Below are 16,672 nucleotides of genomic sequence, written 5' to 3' on the forward strand. Positions count from 1 at the left end.
CCTGGTTAAATAAAGGTGAAATAAAAGAAAATGTAAATGATGTAATCACCACCACAATGTACCCAGGCAGCAGGGCAGACAGAGGAATCCCACTAGCACAATGAATGAATAATAGATGTGAAAGGCTAGCCGTGAGGATGTGTACCTCTTACATGCTGTGACTGCTGTTGCCACATCCAGGATGAGCTCTCCTCTCCTTTAACACGCTTTCAAGCTTACATATGTTCTGACAGGACCTCACTCTCACCTCACTGTCCTCATCACAGGAAGTGGGGACATCTGAGAAGGCAAAGCTCAAGCGGATGGTCATCATCTGTGTTGATTGAAGACCTGGGAGGTGGAGTTTTTGACATTATTGTGACCACAGAATGTGTAGCGAGAGTAATGCTTGGAATCAAGTGGATATCAAAGTTCTAGATGAGCAACACCAGAATGTCATGAAAAAAGACAAGTTCAAACAAACTCAATTAATGTAAATGGAAATACTTTATTTCACCATTACACAATAACAAGCCTTGAAATAAATACAAAATGGAAAGTAATCCCACAGAGGACCACAAAATATAGACAACTTTCATAATGTGGCAAATTAAAATGAAGACTAAAACGATCACTACCTAGGATATCATTTAGAGATTAAAAGTTTAGAAATCAGCGAAATGTTTCTACGATGAGCACAGTCATGCCAGCATAATAGTATTTTACAGTGTCATGTTGCAGATGATTCGGGGGTGTTCCTCAATGCACATGGGTCACCCTGATTGGTGAGGCTGAACACAGAGAGGGGGCATGTGGGAAGGCCTACTGTAGTTCATCATCTGTACTCTATGATACATGTTTGTATTTGGTATAAAGAAGTTGGGCAGGAGGGTGGAAAATGCAGGTTGTTTTTACATGGATAACAATGTACAGGGAGGTGCCTTCAGAGCTTCAGGAACTAAAGGCACATGGGGTCCACTGAGCAACAGATATGTCCATTCTGCAAGAGGGGGAGGAGAAAGAGACTTTAGAGTGAGTCACTGTTAGAATTCAACCACAATACAGTTCTTCTCTTTGAATTTTTTCTACCTCAGAATGAGCCATTTCTAATTTTCTGACTGAAAGGCAAATTTGGTCTGACATTTAGAACATGGAGGATAGTTGGCCGAAGTCTGCATAGATATAATGAATATCCATGGCTGTTACCTTGCACTGGCAGAGGGTGCATTCAGTGCCGTGTTTGACCCAGGAGGAGCCGCTGAAGCGCTGAATGCCATGCTCGTCCGTGCACGTCTTGGTGATGTCGTTGCGGATGGTGTCGGCCTGGCAGGGGTCGATGATGCAGCGGGCACAGCACTCGCCTTCGGGCACCACCGTGAACTCACAGTCCACTGGCGGGCACGACAGGGGCCAGCAGTCCACCTGACCCTGCTGTGGGAGGGAGAGACAGACAGATATACTGGAGTCATATCACTGGGACAGGGATAGACAGTAATATATACAGTCAATTATCCCTACAATTGAATAGTTCCTGTCCCTTGTCAAATATTTCAGTATACTTATATACCACCTTGAGGCGACAAGAAATTATCATGTAAAGATAGAGATTTTGGGCTCCCGAGTGGCGCAGCGGTCTAAGACACTGCATCTCAGTGGTAGAGGCGTCACTACAGACCCTGATTTGATTCCAGGCTGTATCACAACCGGCCGTGATTGGGAGTCCTATAGGGCGGCGCACAATTGGCCCAGTGTCGTCCGGGTTAGGGTTTGACCGAAGTAGGCCGTCATTGTAAATAAGACTTTGTTCTTAACTGACTTACCTAGTTAAATAAAGGTTAAATAAAACATGTATAAAATAAATACATTAATACTTGTAAGCAGGAATCAGGCAGATAGAATTATGGTGAGATTTGCCAAATGGAGGGCGAGGGAGAGCTCTGTATGCATCTCTGTTTGTGGAGTAAAGTTGGTCTAGAGTTTTTTTTCCTCTGGTTGCACATGTGACATGCTGTTAGAAATGAGGTAAAACGGATTTAAGTTTGCCTGCATTAAAGTCTCCGGCCACTGATCAAATACACTATATATACAAAAGTATGTGGACACCCCTTCAAATTGATGGATTCAGCTATTTTAGCCACACACGTTGCTGACAGGTGTATGAAATCGAGCACACAGCCATGCAATCTCCATAGACAAACATCGGTAGTAGAATTGCCTTACTGAAGAGCTCAGTGACTTTCAACATGTCACTGTCATAGGATGCCACCTTTCCAGCAAGTCAGTTAGTCAAATTTCTGCCATGCTAGAGCTGCCCTGGTCAACTGTAAGTGCTGTTATTGTGAAGTGGAAATGTCTAGGAGCAACAACGGCTCAGCCGCGAAGTGGTAGGCCACACAAGCTCACAGAAAGAGAGCGCCGAGTGCTGAAGCCCGTAGCGCGCAAAAATAGTTTGACCTTGGTTGCAACACTCACTCCCGAGTCCCAAACTGCCTCTGGAATCAACATCAGCATAATAACTGTTTGTCGGGAGCTTCATGAAATGGGTTTCCATTCTAATCGCCCAACATCAGTGCCCGACCTCACTAATGCTCTTGTGGCTGAATGGAAGCAAGTCCCCGCAGCAATGTTCCAACATCTAATGGAAAGCCTTCCCAGAAGAGTGGAGGCTGTTATAGCAGCAAAGAAGGGACCAACACCATATTAATGCCCATGATTTTGGAATGAGATATTTGACAAGCAGGTGTCCACATACTTTTGGTCATGTAGTGCATCTCTTTATTGCGCATGAGAACAGTTTGGAACAGATTCCCAAAAGTAAAATAATTTGGAGTAGATTTGCTGGTGCTTTTACATTCCCCCCCAACAGTAATAATAAAAAATATAATACATTTTTTGCTCAGAAAACTTGGTGGGGGTCAAATGAAATCACCCGTCAGTTGGGGAACCTTGCCTTATTGGATTTCTCCAGCAGCTGTTTCAATAAGCCAGTGAATACAGGTCATAATGTTGGCCACCTTTCTAGATATGATTCCGCATCACCCAGTTCTACATTTTCATCCCTGAAGTGAGTGGTTTACACCTCCTTGGAAAATGTAAAAATCAGCATGCGCAAGAAAAACACACACACACACACACACACACACACACACACACACACACACACACACACACACACACACACAAACACACAAAACTGCTTATGAGTTTAGTTTGCTGTAAGTCTCCCATCGGGTTATTTAATATCCCTGAAAATCAGCTAGCTCTGCATTTTAGTGATATTGTAGTAAATTAGTGGGGCTATAAAATACAGGCACATGCTGTGCTAATGTGTGCTCCCTGCCTTCATTTAGTGAGTAAACATTTTAAGTGTGATTCCCCTGGAGCAGAACTCTTTCCCCATTGCCAGAGGCAGAGGGTATAGCTTTAGACTATAGGTTTTCATGACACAGTATGGGATGTCATTTAATCACCTTTACATGGGCCCTGGAAGGTGGGTAAGGCACTGAAATCTCTTTCTCTAGATCAGAAACTCATTTCTTCACTCTTTCCTTTTCTAGTTCAAAAACAGTATTATGAATCTCAGTACACGACACAGAGTCCGTCAAAAAAACGTCTGCGAGAATGACATTTACTGGTGACATTTGGTTTAGTGAGCCTTGCCAGAGATTTGCCTTGGCTAGACAACCTCGTGTCCTACTGCAACCATGTTTAATGTCTTCAGATCTATGGCTAAAAGAGTATCCTATACCCATAGCATTCTATACCTATTGTAGCGAGTCAGAGATACACTACATGACCAAAAGTATGTGGACACCTGCTCGTTGAACATATAATTCGATATACATATCACCAACTCCATATTAATGCCCAAATCATGGGCATTAATATGGAGTTGGTCCCCCCTCCCCCTTTGCTGCTATAACAGCCTGCACTCTTCTGCGAAGGCTTTCCACTAGATGTTGGAACATTGCTGCAGGAACTTGCTTCCATTCAGCCACAAGAGCATGAGTGAGGTCGGCACTGATGTTGGGCAATTAGGCCTGGCTGCAGTCGGCGTTACAATTCATCCCAAAGGTGAATTGGAACGTCGCTTTGTGCACGAGGGCATTGTCATGCTGAAACAGGAAAGGGCCTTCCCCAAACTGTTGCCACAAAGTTGGAAGCACAGAATCGTCTAGAATGTCATTGTATACTGTAGTGTTAAGATTTCCATTCACTGGAACTAAGAGGCCTAGCCCGAATCATGAAAAACAGCCCCATACCATTATTCCTCCTCACCAAACTTTACAGTTGGCACTATGCATTGGGGCAGGTAGCGTTCTCCTGGCATCCGTCAAACCCAGATTAGTCTGTCGGGCTGCCAGATGGTGAAGCGTGATTCTTCTTACCAGAGAACGCATTTTCACTGCTCCAGTCCAATGGCGGCGAGCTTTACACCACTCCAGCCGACGCTTGGCATTGCGCATAGTGATCTTAGGCTTGTGTGCGGCTGCCTGGCCATAGAAACCCATTTCATGAAGCTCCCGACGAACAGCTATTGTGCTGACATTGCTTCCAGTGGCAGTTTGAAACTTGGTAGTGAGTGTTGCAATCAAGGTCAGACGGTTTTTAGGCGCTATGCACTTCAGCACTTGGCGGTCCCGTTCAGTGAGCTCGTGTGGCCTACCACTTTGCGGCTGAGCCATTGTTGTTCCTAGACATTTCCACTTCACAATAACAGCACTTACAGTTGACTGGGGCAGCTCTAGCAGGACAAAAATTTGACATGCTGACTTGTTGGAAAGGTGGCATCCTATGATGGTGCCACGTTGAAAGTCAATGAGCTCTTCAGTAAGACCATTCTACTGCCAATGTTTGTCTATGGAGATTGCATGGCATTATGCTCGATTGTACACACCTGTCAGCAGTAGGTGTGGCTGAAATAGCCGAATCCACTAATTTGAAGGGGTGTCCACATACTTTTGTATATATAGTGTACATACGTCAAAGAACATATTCTGTCATTTGCTTGAATGCACAAATAAATGTAAAGTAAAAGGTGGTTTGTATCTTTGTCTAAGATTCTAAGCTTGTCAGTTTCCCTGGTGAGCTGAGCCCATATGGTTCTGGCTCTGATAACTATGGAGGTATTCAGGGTTCATTTCACGTCCCTGTCATGCTACTGGATCGCACGCTTATCTCTACGCACCATTCTCCTCCGCTCCTCTCTTTCAAGCACTGCTGTTTATACCATTTTGACTGGTGTGTGTGTGTGTGTGTGTGTGTGTGTGTGTGTGTGTGTGTGTGTGTGTGTGTGTGTGTGTGTGTGTGTGTGTGTGTGTGTCTGTGCGCGTGGATATATGAGTGCCTGCCTCGGGGAGGGAGAGAGAGAGAGAGAGAGAGAGAGAGAGAGAGAGAGAGAGCAGCCTACATCTACCTGCCTCTCCAACACTTTTCCAGCCCTATAATGGCCTGCTGTAAGTAATCCACCCAAGGCCCTTAAGGACAGCATCACAATGGGAAAAGAGAACAACATTATGCTGCCCGCTACTCTAGCTATGGATCTGACTTCTGCTGTTTTTCGACTGTAACACCAGTGCATACACCCTTATGTTATATTAGGGAAATTGTGTTTCCATAGCTAGGGCTGACAGTGAGGATTTGTGATGAGCAGAATCATCAACCTCTGCATAATCAAAACAGTTGTTTTGCGGGCAGGTATTAAAGTTCACAGTTAGACATTGCTACATAAATGACAGTTGAAAAGTACCAGTGGCGTGGTTTTGACCCCAAGTGAGAGCAGGTCCACCGCAGCTATGGCCCAGTGAGAGACGGGTGACGGCCCGCGTAGATGGAAATAGAAAAGCCTTTTGGGTAAAACACCGGGTTAAATCCTGTATGGACCTGCACTATTTGTGTCCCTGTATTCATATGCTAATCACAGAAGGAGAGTGATGTGGGTTGGCTGTCTGTGTGTCTGTTCGATCTGAGGGAGAAAATGACCAACAGTAATACCACTCTTCCGGAGGGGACTGGCGGGCGGCAGAGAGAGAGCGCTGACAGAACGATGATTTGTGGGTCGACGCAAAGGCATAGTGACACAAATGCATCTAAGTGTTGCTTCTCTCTGGGAGCAGAATGGCCAGGGAGAATGCCAACCGTGACATTTGCATTTAATGAAAATATAGCTGGTTGTAAAGTGCGTCTGAAAGGCGTATCGGAGGCGGTAGGTAGTGATGTTCTGTCAGATTTAGTGTGAAATCCTCATAAAAAAGCCTTCCTGTTGTTTGAACAGCAGGGATGCGGGAACCTTAGAAAAGATCGGCACAGTAGAGAGAGTCGATGCAAACAGTGCATATTTCTTCATGAGAGATTCAATAAAGAATGCTCTTGACACGTCCTAATTCTGTTTTATATATTGCCAGGACAAGCTAACAAGCTTATCCACAACCCTTCTCCGAGGCCACCCACTGTGTGGACACAGGGACCTGCACATGCCCGCACACACACACACACACCTTTACTATTCCCCTGGCCAGCACTCTGATGTCCAGTATCTCCCGTACATGAATCACTAAAGAGGAGTACAGTGTGTCCTATCTCTCTATAGGCTGTGTATTGTTGGTACTTACCAGACACTGGCACTGCTGGCAGTTCTCCACCCAGGACTCTCCGCTGCCGTAGGTCAGCAGGCCGTTCTGGTGCAGACACTGGCTGCTGAGGCGAGGGTCACACTCTGGACAGCAGAACAGGTCAGCTGTGGGGTTCTCACAGTCACACACCATCCTCCTGCACATCACCTGGCCAGTCTGCACAGAGGGGTGGGCAGATGCATGGTCTATCAATCGACACACGACTCGAGTACAGTCTCAAAGTACTGTCCTGAGCTCTATAACCCACAATCAATCTTTGCTAGTTGACCTTGGTTAATTACACACACTCAAAATTACCATTGCTCCCTACTAGCTGACCGTGACCGTTCCAAAACAACAACATGTTTATGCTCTCTGTTCACTCAGCCGTTCAATACTGCTAATTTTGACAGGCAGGTTCTCAATTTTCCAATCAATTATAATGACTCGTTTCATTTAAGCTTAATTTCTGCCCTCCTCCTCTGTAATCAAATTAATAATGTGATGCTTGATCATTCAATACCCATACTAATCCTCTATAATCACCTGCTAGCATTGCCAGACACAAGACATTATCAAAAATGAAACACTAAATTACTAAACGTTTCAAGACTGTAGCCGTAGAATCATGAGGAAAAATATAGATATAATTTTGGTTAATTTAATGTCTTGTGGTTAATTGTTTTCCAAACAACTGGTTGATGCATTTACATGTTCAGACCTCTGCGTGAAACATATATCAAACTGAATTGATAACCAATCATCATGTTGTTTTACATCTACAAGTCTCTGCTAGGTAAAGCCCCGCCTTATCTCAGCTCACTGGTCACCATAGCAGCACCCACCCGTAGCACGCGCTCCAGCAGGTATATCTCACTGGTCACCCCCAAAGCCAATTCCTCCTTTGGCCGCCTCTCCTTCAAGTTCTCTGCTGCCAATGACTGGAACGAACACTAAAGCTGGAGACTCTTACCTCCCTCACTAGCTTTAAGCACCAGCTGTCAGAGCAGCTCACAGATCACTGCACCTGTACATAGCCCATCTGTAAATAGCCCATCCAATCTACCTCATCCCCATACTGTATTTATTTATCTTGCTCCTTTGCACCGCAGTATCTCTACTTGCACATTCATCTTCTGCACATTCTACCATTCCAGTGTTTAATTGCTATATTGTAATTACTTCGCCACCATGGCCTATTTATTGCCTTACCTCCCTTATCCTACCTATTTGCACATGCTGTATACAGACTTTTCTACTGTATTATTGACTGTATGTTTGTTTATTCCATGTGTAACTCTGTGTTGTTGTATATGTCGAACTGCTTTGCTTTATCTTGGCCAGGTCGCAGTTGTAAATGAGAACTTGTTCTCAACTAGCCGACCTGGTTAAATAAAGGTGAAATAAAAAATAAATAAATAAACTAATAGAACGCCACTGATCTGACCATTGTTTGTTTTATACCCATCATCCTCTCTGTCTCACCTGACAGGAGCAGACGGAGCACCTATCGTTGTCCAGCACCCAGATCTGCCTGTTGTGTTTGACTTTGTTGTCAAGGATACAGTCTCCAGTGCAGTTCCTCCCGTGGGGGCACCTGCAGTCATAGCCCCCCTCCAAGTTGAAGCACACTGTGTCATTGGCACAGGTGTTCCTCCCCATCTTGCATTCGTTGATATCTGTAGGGAGCAAGAGAGATGACTTCTCACATATGCTCAACACAGGTCAAATACCATAGTTTATGCATAAATTCACACATCTTACTGCTTAAAAAAAAGACAAAGGATTCCAAACTAGAACTGAAAAGCTGTAAAAACGGGCCACGCGACTCATGACGTGTCTTTGTGCACTGCTGGACCTGCTCCGTTGTCAGTCAAAGAGCGATTGAGAAATCCGCAAATTGTGGATAAATTCTTTGTTTTATTGAAAGTGTATGGCCAAACTACCTACTTTTATCAAAAGTACTATTGGTTTTGAGTCAGAAAATGTGTACCTTTCCACCTAAAACGATTGCGATTATTTTATATCATTATATTATGTGGCCGACTGCAACAACAGCGGACATGGGTAACAACTGCGCATGTGCGCTCTCATGGGGCAACTCTTTGAGGAATCTGACGTTATTTGGAGCTTGATGTAACATGTGACTTTTATGGGAGGGAGAAGGAGCAGGCGCAAAAGTTAAAAGATATATCACAGGTAGCCTAAAGTTAGTTCTGAAAAGCGGAAATCTGAAGAGATGGCAGCAAGAGCAAGCTGGTGATTGGTCCCTGGCTGTACTTATGTAATAAATCTAGGAAAGAAGGCACATTTCACTGCCTTCCATTGAAAGATACAAACACATGCAGAAGATGGCTAGTAGCGATAAAAACAGGAAATACGATGTAAACACTCCTACAGCCACCTGTGTGAAGCTAACCATAATAATAAATAAATTATTGTATTTTGTTGAATTTAAATAACAACATTCCTACCTTGTTTAGCATTATCTAGTCCAAATATGACATGATTCCACTATTTGTATACGTTTTAAATATTTTTCCATGGGGGACTTTTATTTTGAAGGCGAACCGCAAATTCCCTTTTGTGGCTAATCCTTATTGTGGCTAGCTTCACACACGTCCTCTGAGAAGAGAAAGCTCAAAGCGAGCGTATGGACGTATGTATAGTCTAATCATTGCATTTTGAGTCTTATTGTGTTGTAGTATAGGCGTTCTACCGGTTAGCAGATGTTGAGGAGCTAGACAGTAATTGTGTCACCTTACATTGTAATGGACAGTAATTCTTACTTTTAAACTCAGCATTGTTGGGAAAGGGCTCCTAAATTAGCATTTCATGGTGTACCTGATGTATTCGGCGCATGTGACAAATACAATTTTATTGTGCCATCTTTCCCGAGTGGCACAGCGGTCTAAGGCACTGCATCTCAGTGCAAGAGGCGTCACTACAGTCCCTGGTTTGATTCCAGGCTGTATCACATCCGGACGCGATACAGCCTGGAGGGCGGCGCACAATTGGCCCAGCGTCGTCCGGGTTTGGCCGGGGTAGGCCGTCATTGTAAATAAGAATGTGTTCTTAACTGACTTGCCTAGTTAAATAAAGGTTAAATAAAACCATTGAAGAATAGACAGAATTGTGGCCATGAGTATCCTAACAATATAATTACTTTTAGCCCCATAGCCATAAAAAATGTATTACAGATTATAAGCATATGTTTGTAGGTTGCAGTTTTACTTCGTTTAACTCATTTGTAATGCTTGGCTACTGTTTTCACTTCTCCCCCGAAAATAGAATCGCTCCACCTAACTAGTTTCAATGTATGGACTCACTTACAAAATGTTAGATTTTAGGTAAACTTCCCCTTTAATGTGCTCTTCCACTGGCTACACACTGGTTGAATCAACGTTGTTTCCATGTCATTTCAATGACGTTACGTTGAATCAACGTGAAATAGACGTTGAATTGACGTCTGTGCACAGTGGGCTGTGTCGATCAGGTAGACTTGACAGGTAAAATTAGGCTATATAGCAGACAGACAGACAGACAGAGCTGCAGCACTGTTACTGCTGAGGCGCACTGCTAGATTGAGGGTTTTCTTCCATTTTGACAAGCTCTTGACAGGTTGCTTTAGACTAGAGAATGTTTCAGAAAGATTCCATGAGCAGTAAAAAGCAGACAGGGATTTGGAGGAAAATGTACCAGTAATGGTATGTCCGATAACACTATTACCTGCACCAGACAGCAAAAAAACTATCAAAAGAAGGCCACATTTCTATCTCTGCAATGGTTAGATATGCTGCTATGATCAATGTTAGAATACACTAGAATAATGGAAAAACACAATATACTCTATGCATGAAATTTCAATAGGCGTTATCATGTGACTAGCTGAATGAAGTTTGCCTACAACCACAGAGCTTCTTTTAGTATTGAGAGAAAAGGGGCGGGTCAACTCACCTATGCACGACTCCCCGTTGGCCGAGAACAAGCCATTGTCGTGGTAGCCATCACGACACTCGCAGTGGTACCAGCCGGGCAGGTTGACACAGATGGCTTTGTCATTACACTCCAAGAACCCATCAGAACACTCATCAATGTCTATCAGGAGAGAGAGAGAAAGAGAGAGCGAGAGAAAGAGAATGAGAGAGAGCGACAGAAAGAGAGAGCGAGACAGAAAGAGAGAGCGACATGTAAGAACATACCTCAATCTCCAATAGTTTTTGTTCTGAATGATGTCAGCAGGAACCGCATACTGAACTTAGCTTCATTCTTGCCTGATAGGCTTTTCAACATTGACTGATCCATAATTGATACAAAAGCGTGTCCAGGATTTGATAGGATATGCACGCTGTATCGATCTGGCATGAAAACACAGCGAGAGACGGGTACATTCATCAATAGAATAAATCAGTTTGTGAACATGGCAATTGTAATGACTCTTACATACTTACTTGATTTTGTTTCATTACAACACAAAACAAAATGTCCCCTGAAGAGGGGTGTTAAAAAGCCTTGGAAGACCTTGGAAGCTTGTGAATCCGTTCTTGCTGTAGGTCTCATTGACGGTAAAGAGCACAGGAACCAGGCCTCAACCTTGACTCTAATTATGCTCTCCACAACACAGCATTCGTCACATGCTCACAAGTCTTGTATCCCTCTCTCTCTCTCTCTCGCCCACTCTTCTCTTTTCTCATCACTAGCTTATTGTAAACCAATTTATTTCGACAAACAACGAAGGGAGCACCCATTTCTTACAAAGGAACGAGGTGTAAATACATTCAACATCTGAATCAACTGCACCGTATGAGAAAATGCCCTAATATTTAAACCCATATTTAATTAGATGAGAGACGCTAGTGAATACGGGGTGGGGGCTAAATATGAGGACCCAGGTTTTAGAGTGATTAAATGTGTCTGTGTAGGCACTGATGGCTTCTTTATGATTGTGTGCATGTGTGATGCATTATCAGAGTTCCTCATTATGAAAATGGCCTTGCACTGTCAGTGACCTTCCCATTCGATTCCCCCAGACAAAATAGAACACAGCAGGATCCCCTGGAGAGCACAACTCAGGCCTCCTCTCCTCACCTTCCCCTCATTCTTTCCTCTCTTCTCTCTCTGGCCTCTCCCTTCTTCTTGTCCTCTTCTCTCCTTCTCTCCTTTCCTCCCCTCTCATCTCCCCTTCTCATCTTTTTTTATTTCACCTTTATTTAACCAGGTAGGGCAGTTGAGAACAAGTTCTCATTTACAACTGCGACCTGGCCAACATATAGCAAAGCAGTGCGACAAAAACAACATTACAATCAATAAAACAAAAGAAAATAAATTGAAAAATCTATGTACAGTGTGTGCAAATGTAGAAGAGTAGGGAGGTAGGCAATAAATAGGCCATAGAGGCGAAAATAATTACAATTTAGCATTAGTACTGGAGTGATAGATGTGCAGATGATGATTTGCAAATAGAGATACTGGGGTGCAAAAGAGCAAGAGGGTAAGTAATAATATGGGGAATAGGTAGTCGGGTGTGCTATTTACTGATTGGCTGTGTACAGGTACAGTGATCGGTAAGCTGCTCTGACAGCTGATGCTTAAAGTTAGAGAGGGAGATATAAGACTCCAGCTTCAGAGATTTTTGCAATTCGTTTCAGTCATTGGAAGCAGAGAACTGGAAGGAAAGGCAGCCAAAGGGAGTGTTGGCTTTCGGGATGACCAGTGCAATATACCTGCTGGAGCGCATGCATCGGGTGGGTGTTGCTATGGTGACCAGTGAGCTGAGATAAGGCGGGGCATTACCTAGCAGAGACTTATAGATGACCTGGAGCCAGTGGGTTTGGCGACGGATATGTAGTGAGGGCCAGCCAACGAGAGCATACAGGTCGCAGTGGTGGGTAGTATATGGGACTTTGGTGATAAAACAGATGGCACTGTGATAGACTACATTCAGTTTGCTGAGTAGAGTGTTGAAGGCTATTTTGTAAATGACATCGCTGAAGTCAAGCATCGGTAGGATAGTCAGTTTTACGAGGGTATGTTTGGCAGCATGAGTGAAGGAGGCTTTGTTGCGAAATAAGACGATTCTAGATTTAATTTTGGATCGGAGATGCTTAATGTGAGTCTGGAAGGAGAGTTTGCAGTCTAACCAGACACCTAGGTATTTGTAGTTGTCCACATATTCTAGGTCAGAACCGTCCAGAGTAATGAAGCTCGTTTGGAGGTTTGTTAGCACAGTGTCCAAAGAAGGGCCAGATGTATACAGAATGGTGTCGTCTGCGTAGAGGTGGATCAGAGAATCACCAGCAGCAAGAGTGACATCATTGATATATACCGTAAATTCCAGACTATAAGCCACAACTTTTTTCCCAGGCTTTGAACCTCGCGGCTTAAACAATGACGCGGCTAATATATGGATTTTTCCCGCTTTCAATTTTTTTTTCTCCAAAAAAACACATTCTGTGACATGCTCAGTTTTTTGGCGGCATGAAGCTTTCATTACACCAATGAAATTGCCGAACGGGTTAAGGTCAAACAACTTTTTTGTTTACTGTTTAGATTAAATCGAGCGCTCTCAAACTTCCCATCATTCTGATTACGGTAGTCATTTTGTCACCCTCATCATGGCAAAGACACGGAGAAATGCATATGATGCAGCTTTCAAGTTGAAGGCGATTGATCTGGCTGTTGGAAAAGGAAATAGAGCTGCTGCACGGGAGCTTGGTCTTAATGAGTCGATGATAAGACGTTGGAAACAGCAGCGTGACGTATTGACTCAGTGCAAAAAGACAACTAAAGCTTACTGCAAATGTTTTATTTTTTGTTACAAGCCGTGTTTCGTTAAAGCCTATTTATTTTTGTTACAAGCCGTGTTTCGTTAAAGCCTGTGTAAAGTTCATTTGTTTCAATGTACCGGTAGGCACCTGCGGCTTATAGACATGTGCGGCTTATTTATGTTCAAAATAATATTTTTTTTTAAATTCAGTGGGTGCGGCTTATATTCAGGTGCGCTTAATAGTCCGGAAATTACGGTACAGAGAAAAGAGTCGGCCTGAGAATTGAACCCTGTGGCACCCCCATAGAGACTGCCAGAGGTCCAGACAACAGGCCCTCCGATTTGACACATTGAACTCTATCTGAGAAGTAATTGGTGAACCAGGCGAGGCAGTCATTTGAGAAGCCAAGGCTATTGAGTCTGCTGATAAGAATGCGGTGATTGACAGAGTCAAAAGCCTTGGCCAGGTCGATGAAGACGGCTGCACAGTACTGTCTTTCATCGATGGCAGTTATGATATCGTTTAGGACCTTGAGTGTGGCTGAGATGCACCCATGACCAGCTCGGAAACCAGATTGCACAGTGGAGAAGGTACGGTGGGATTCGAAATGGTCGGTGATCTGTTTATTAACTTGGCTTTCGAAGAATTTAGAAAGGCAGGGCAGGATGGATATAGGTCTATAACAGTTTGGGTCTAGAGTGTCTCCCCCTTTTAAGAGGGGGATGACCTCGGCAGCTTTCCAATCTTTGGGGATCTCAGATGATACGAAAGAGAGGTTGAACAGGTTAGTAATAGGGGTTGCAACAATTTCAGCAGATTATTGTAGAAAGAGACGGTCCAGAATGTCTAGCCCAGCTGATTTGTAGGGATCCAGATTTTGCATCTCTCCTCTCTCCTTTCCTTTCCTCCACTCTCATCTCTCCTTCTCTCCTTTCCTCCCCTCATCTCTCCTCTCTCCTTCTCTCCTTCTCTCCTTTCATCTCTCTTCTCTCCTTTTCTCCTTTCCTTTCCTCGCCTCATCTATCCTCTTTCCTTCTCTCCTTTCCTCCCCTCTCATCTCTCCTCTCTCCTTTCCTTTCCTCCCCTCATCTCTCCTTCTCTCCTTTCCTCCCCTCATCTCTCCTCTCTCCTTTCCTTTCCTCCCCTTATCTCTCCTTCTCTCCTTTCCTCCCCTCATCTCTCCTCTCTCCTTCTCTCCTTTCCTTTCCTCCCCTCTCATCTCTCCCCGTGTCTTCTCCCTCTGCCACGGCAGTAATAGGATTCAGATCTATCGGCTAATGAGCCTTCAACCCTTTAATAGAATTTCTCCAGCAGATTAACCATTGATCAAATGCCGTGGAGATTAGGCCCTTATCTATTTAAGAGATGTGAACGTTTGTCTAAGTCAAACACAGCAGGTTTTCTGTGCTCCTATACATGACATATTTCAACATGGCTTTAAGGGAACTATATGCATTCATGCTGGGACTCAAAAAGGTGGTTAAATGTTACATGTATACAGTCCTGCAGCAGGTAGAGAGATATAGACGTCATGTTTAAGGCTTGAAGGTCCATCCAAGAAGCTAGGGGATGGTGATTTTCTTCCTTCAGGAAATAAGTATTTCGGTCAACTGTGTACTGGATAAAAGCATATCATTTGGTTACACCAAAAGGAATAACTATGCTTGAAATTAAGCATATTCTCTATTCTCTCAGTCATAGTGAAATCTCTCATGCTCTTTGTTGCCAGTGAATGTCAGTTGACAGAGCTTCACACGCTTTGAAATAGAGAAGCGGCATGTGGTCTCGAGCCAAGAAGGGGAAAAAAGTTTAATCTATTTAAAGGCCCAATGCAGCCGTTTTATATCAAATCATTTCTCGGTAACAATTAAGTACCTTACTGTAATAGATTTCCATTAAAATGGGCAAAAATAGCTTTTTAGCAAAAAACTATTTCTCAAGCAAGAATTTTGCTAGGACTGGCAGGGAGTGGTCTGAGTGGGAAGGGGAAAACAGAAAACCAGCTGTTATTGGCAGAGAGGTTTGGAACTCTCTTTGTTATTGGCCTATTAACCAATTTACCGCAAGGTGATGTCGCCATGGAAAGCCGAAACTCACGCCTATACAAACCTGCACATTAGTAGGCGCCGGCCTATTTCCGGCGCCGACAGAGATGGCCGCCTCGCTTCGCGTTCCTAGGAAACTATGCAGTATTTCGTTTTTTTATGTGTTACTTCTTACATTGTTACCCCAGGTAATCTTAGGTTTTATTACATAAAATCGGGAGGAACTATTGGATATAAGAGCAACGTCACTCACCAACATTACGACCAGAAATACGACTTTCCTGAAGCGGATCCTCTGTTTGGACCACCACCCAGGACAATGGATCGGATCCCAGCCGGCGACCCAAAACAACAACGCAGTAGAAGGGGCAGACAGAGCGGTCTTCTGGTCAGGCTCCGTAGACGGGCACATCGCGCACCGCTCCCGAGCATACTACTCGCCAATGTCCAGTCTCTTGACAACAAGGTAGACGAAATCCGAGGTAAGGGTTGCCTTCCAGAGAGACATCAGAGATGGTAACATTCTCTGTTTCACGGAAACATGGCTCACTCGAGACACGCTGTCTGAGTCGGTATAGCCACCTGGTTTCTTCACGCATCGCACCGACAGAAACAAGCCTCTCTTTGGTAAGAAGAAGGGCGGGGGTGTATGCCTTATGATTAACGAGACGTGGTGTGATCATAACAATATACAGGAACTCAAGTACTTTTGTTCACCTGACTTAGAATTCCTCACTATCAAATACCGACCGCATTATCTACCAAGAGAATTCTCTTCGATCATAATCACAGCCGTGTACATCACCCCCCCAAGCAGACACATCGACGGCCTTGAAAGAACTTCATTGGACTCTATGTAAACTGGAAACCACATATCCTGAGGCTGCATTTATTGGAGCTGGGGATTTTAACAAGGCTAATCTGAAAACAAGGCTCCCTAAATGTTATCAGTATATTGATTGTGCTACCAGGGCTAGCAAAACCCTGGATCATTGTTATTCTAACTTCCGCGATGCATATAAGGCCCTCCCCCGCAATCCTTTCGGAAAAGCTGACCACGACTCCATTTTGTTGCTCCCAGCCTATAGACAGAAACTAAAACAGGAAGCTCCCGCCCTCAGGTCTGTTCAACGCTGGTCCGACCAATCAGATTCCACGCTTCAAGATTGCTTCGATCATGTGGACTGGGATATGTTCCGCATTGCGGCGAACAACAACATTGACAAATACGCTGATTCGGTGTGCGAGTTCATTAACAAGTGCATCGGCG

The 16,672-nt window shown here is 44.0% G+C and overlaps 1 protein-coding gene across 1 annotated transcript in view; it reads right to left on the reverse strand.

Annotated features, from left to right (window-relative positions):
- Positions 1-467: 467 nt before the first annotated feature.
- The window catches only part of nell2a (neural EGFL like 2a), a 116,039-nt gene continuing 99,834 nt past the window's right edge, over positions 468-16,672 (reverse strand). Inside the window, exons 16-20 of the mRNA XM_029758005.1 lie at positions 10,548-10,688; positions 8,076-8,269; positions 6,591-6,767; positions 1,186-1,410; positions 468-979 (exon numbers count right to left, since the gene is read on the reverse strand). Coding sequence (XP_029613865.1) covers positions 938-979; positions 1,186-1,410; positions 6,591-6,767; positions 8,076-8,269; positions 10,548-10,688 — 779 coding nt within the window. The 3' untranslated portion in view covers positions 468-937. The remainder of the gene's footprint in view (positions 980-1,185; positions 1,411-6,590; positions 6,768-8,075; positions 8,270-10,547; positions 10,689-16,672) is intronic.

This window comes from Salmo trutta, chromosome 7 (genome assembly GCF_901001165.1).
Source record: "Salmo trutta chromosome 7, fSalTru1.1, whole genome shotgun sequence".
Taxonomy (NCBI): Eukaryota; Metazoa; Chordata; class Actinopteri; order Salmoniformes; family Salmonidae; genus Salmo; species Salmo trutta.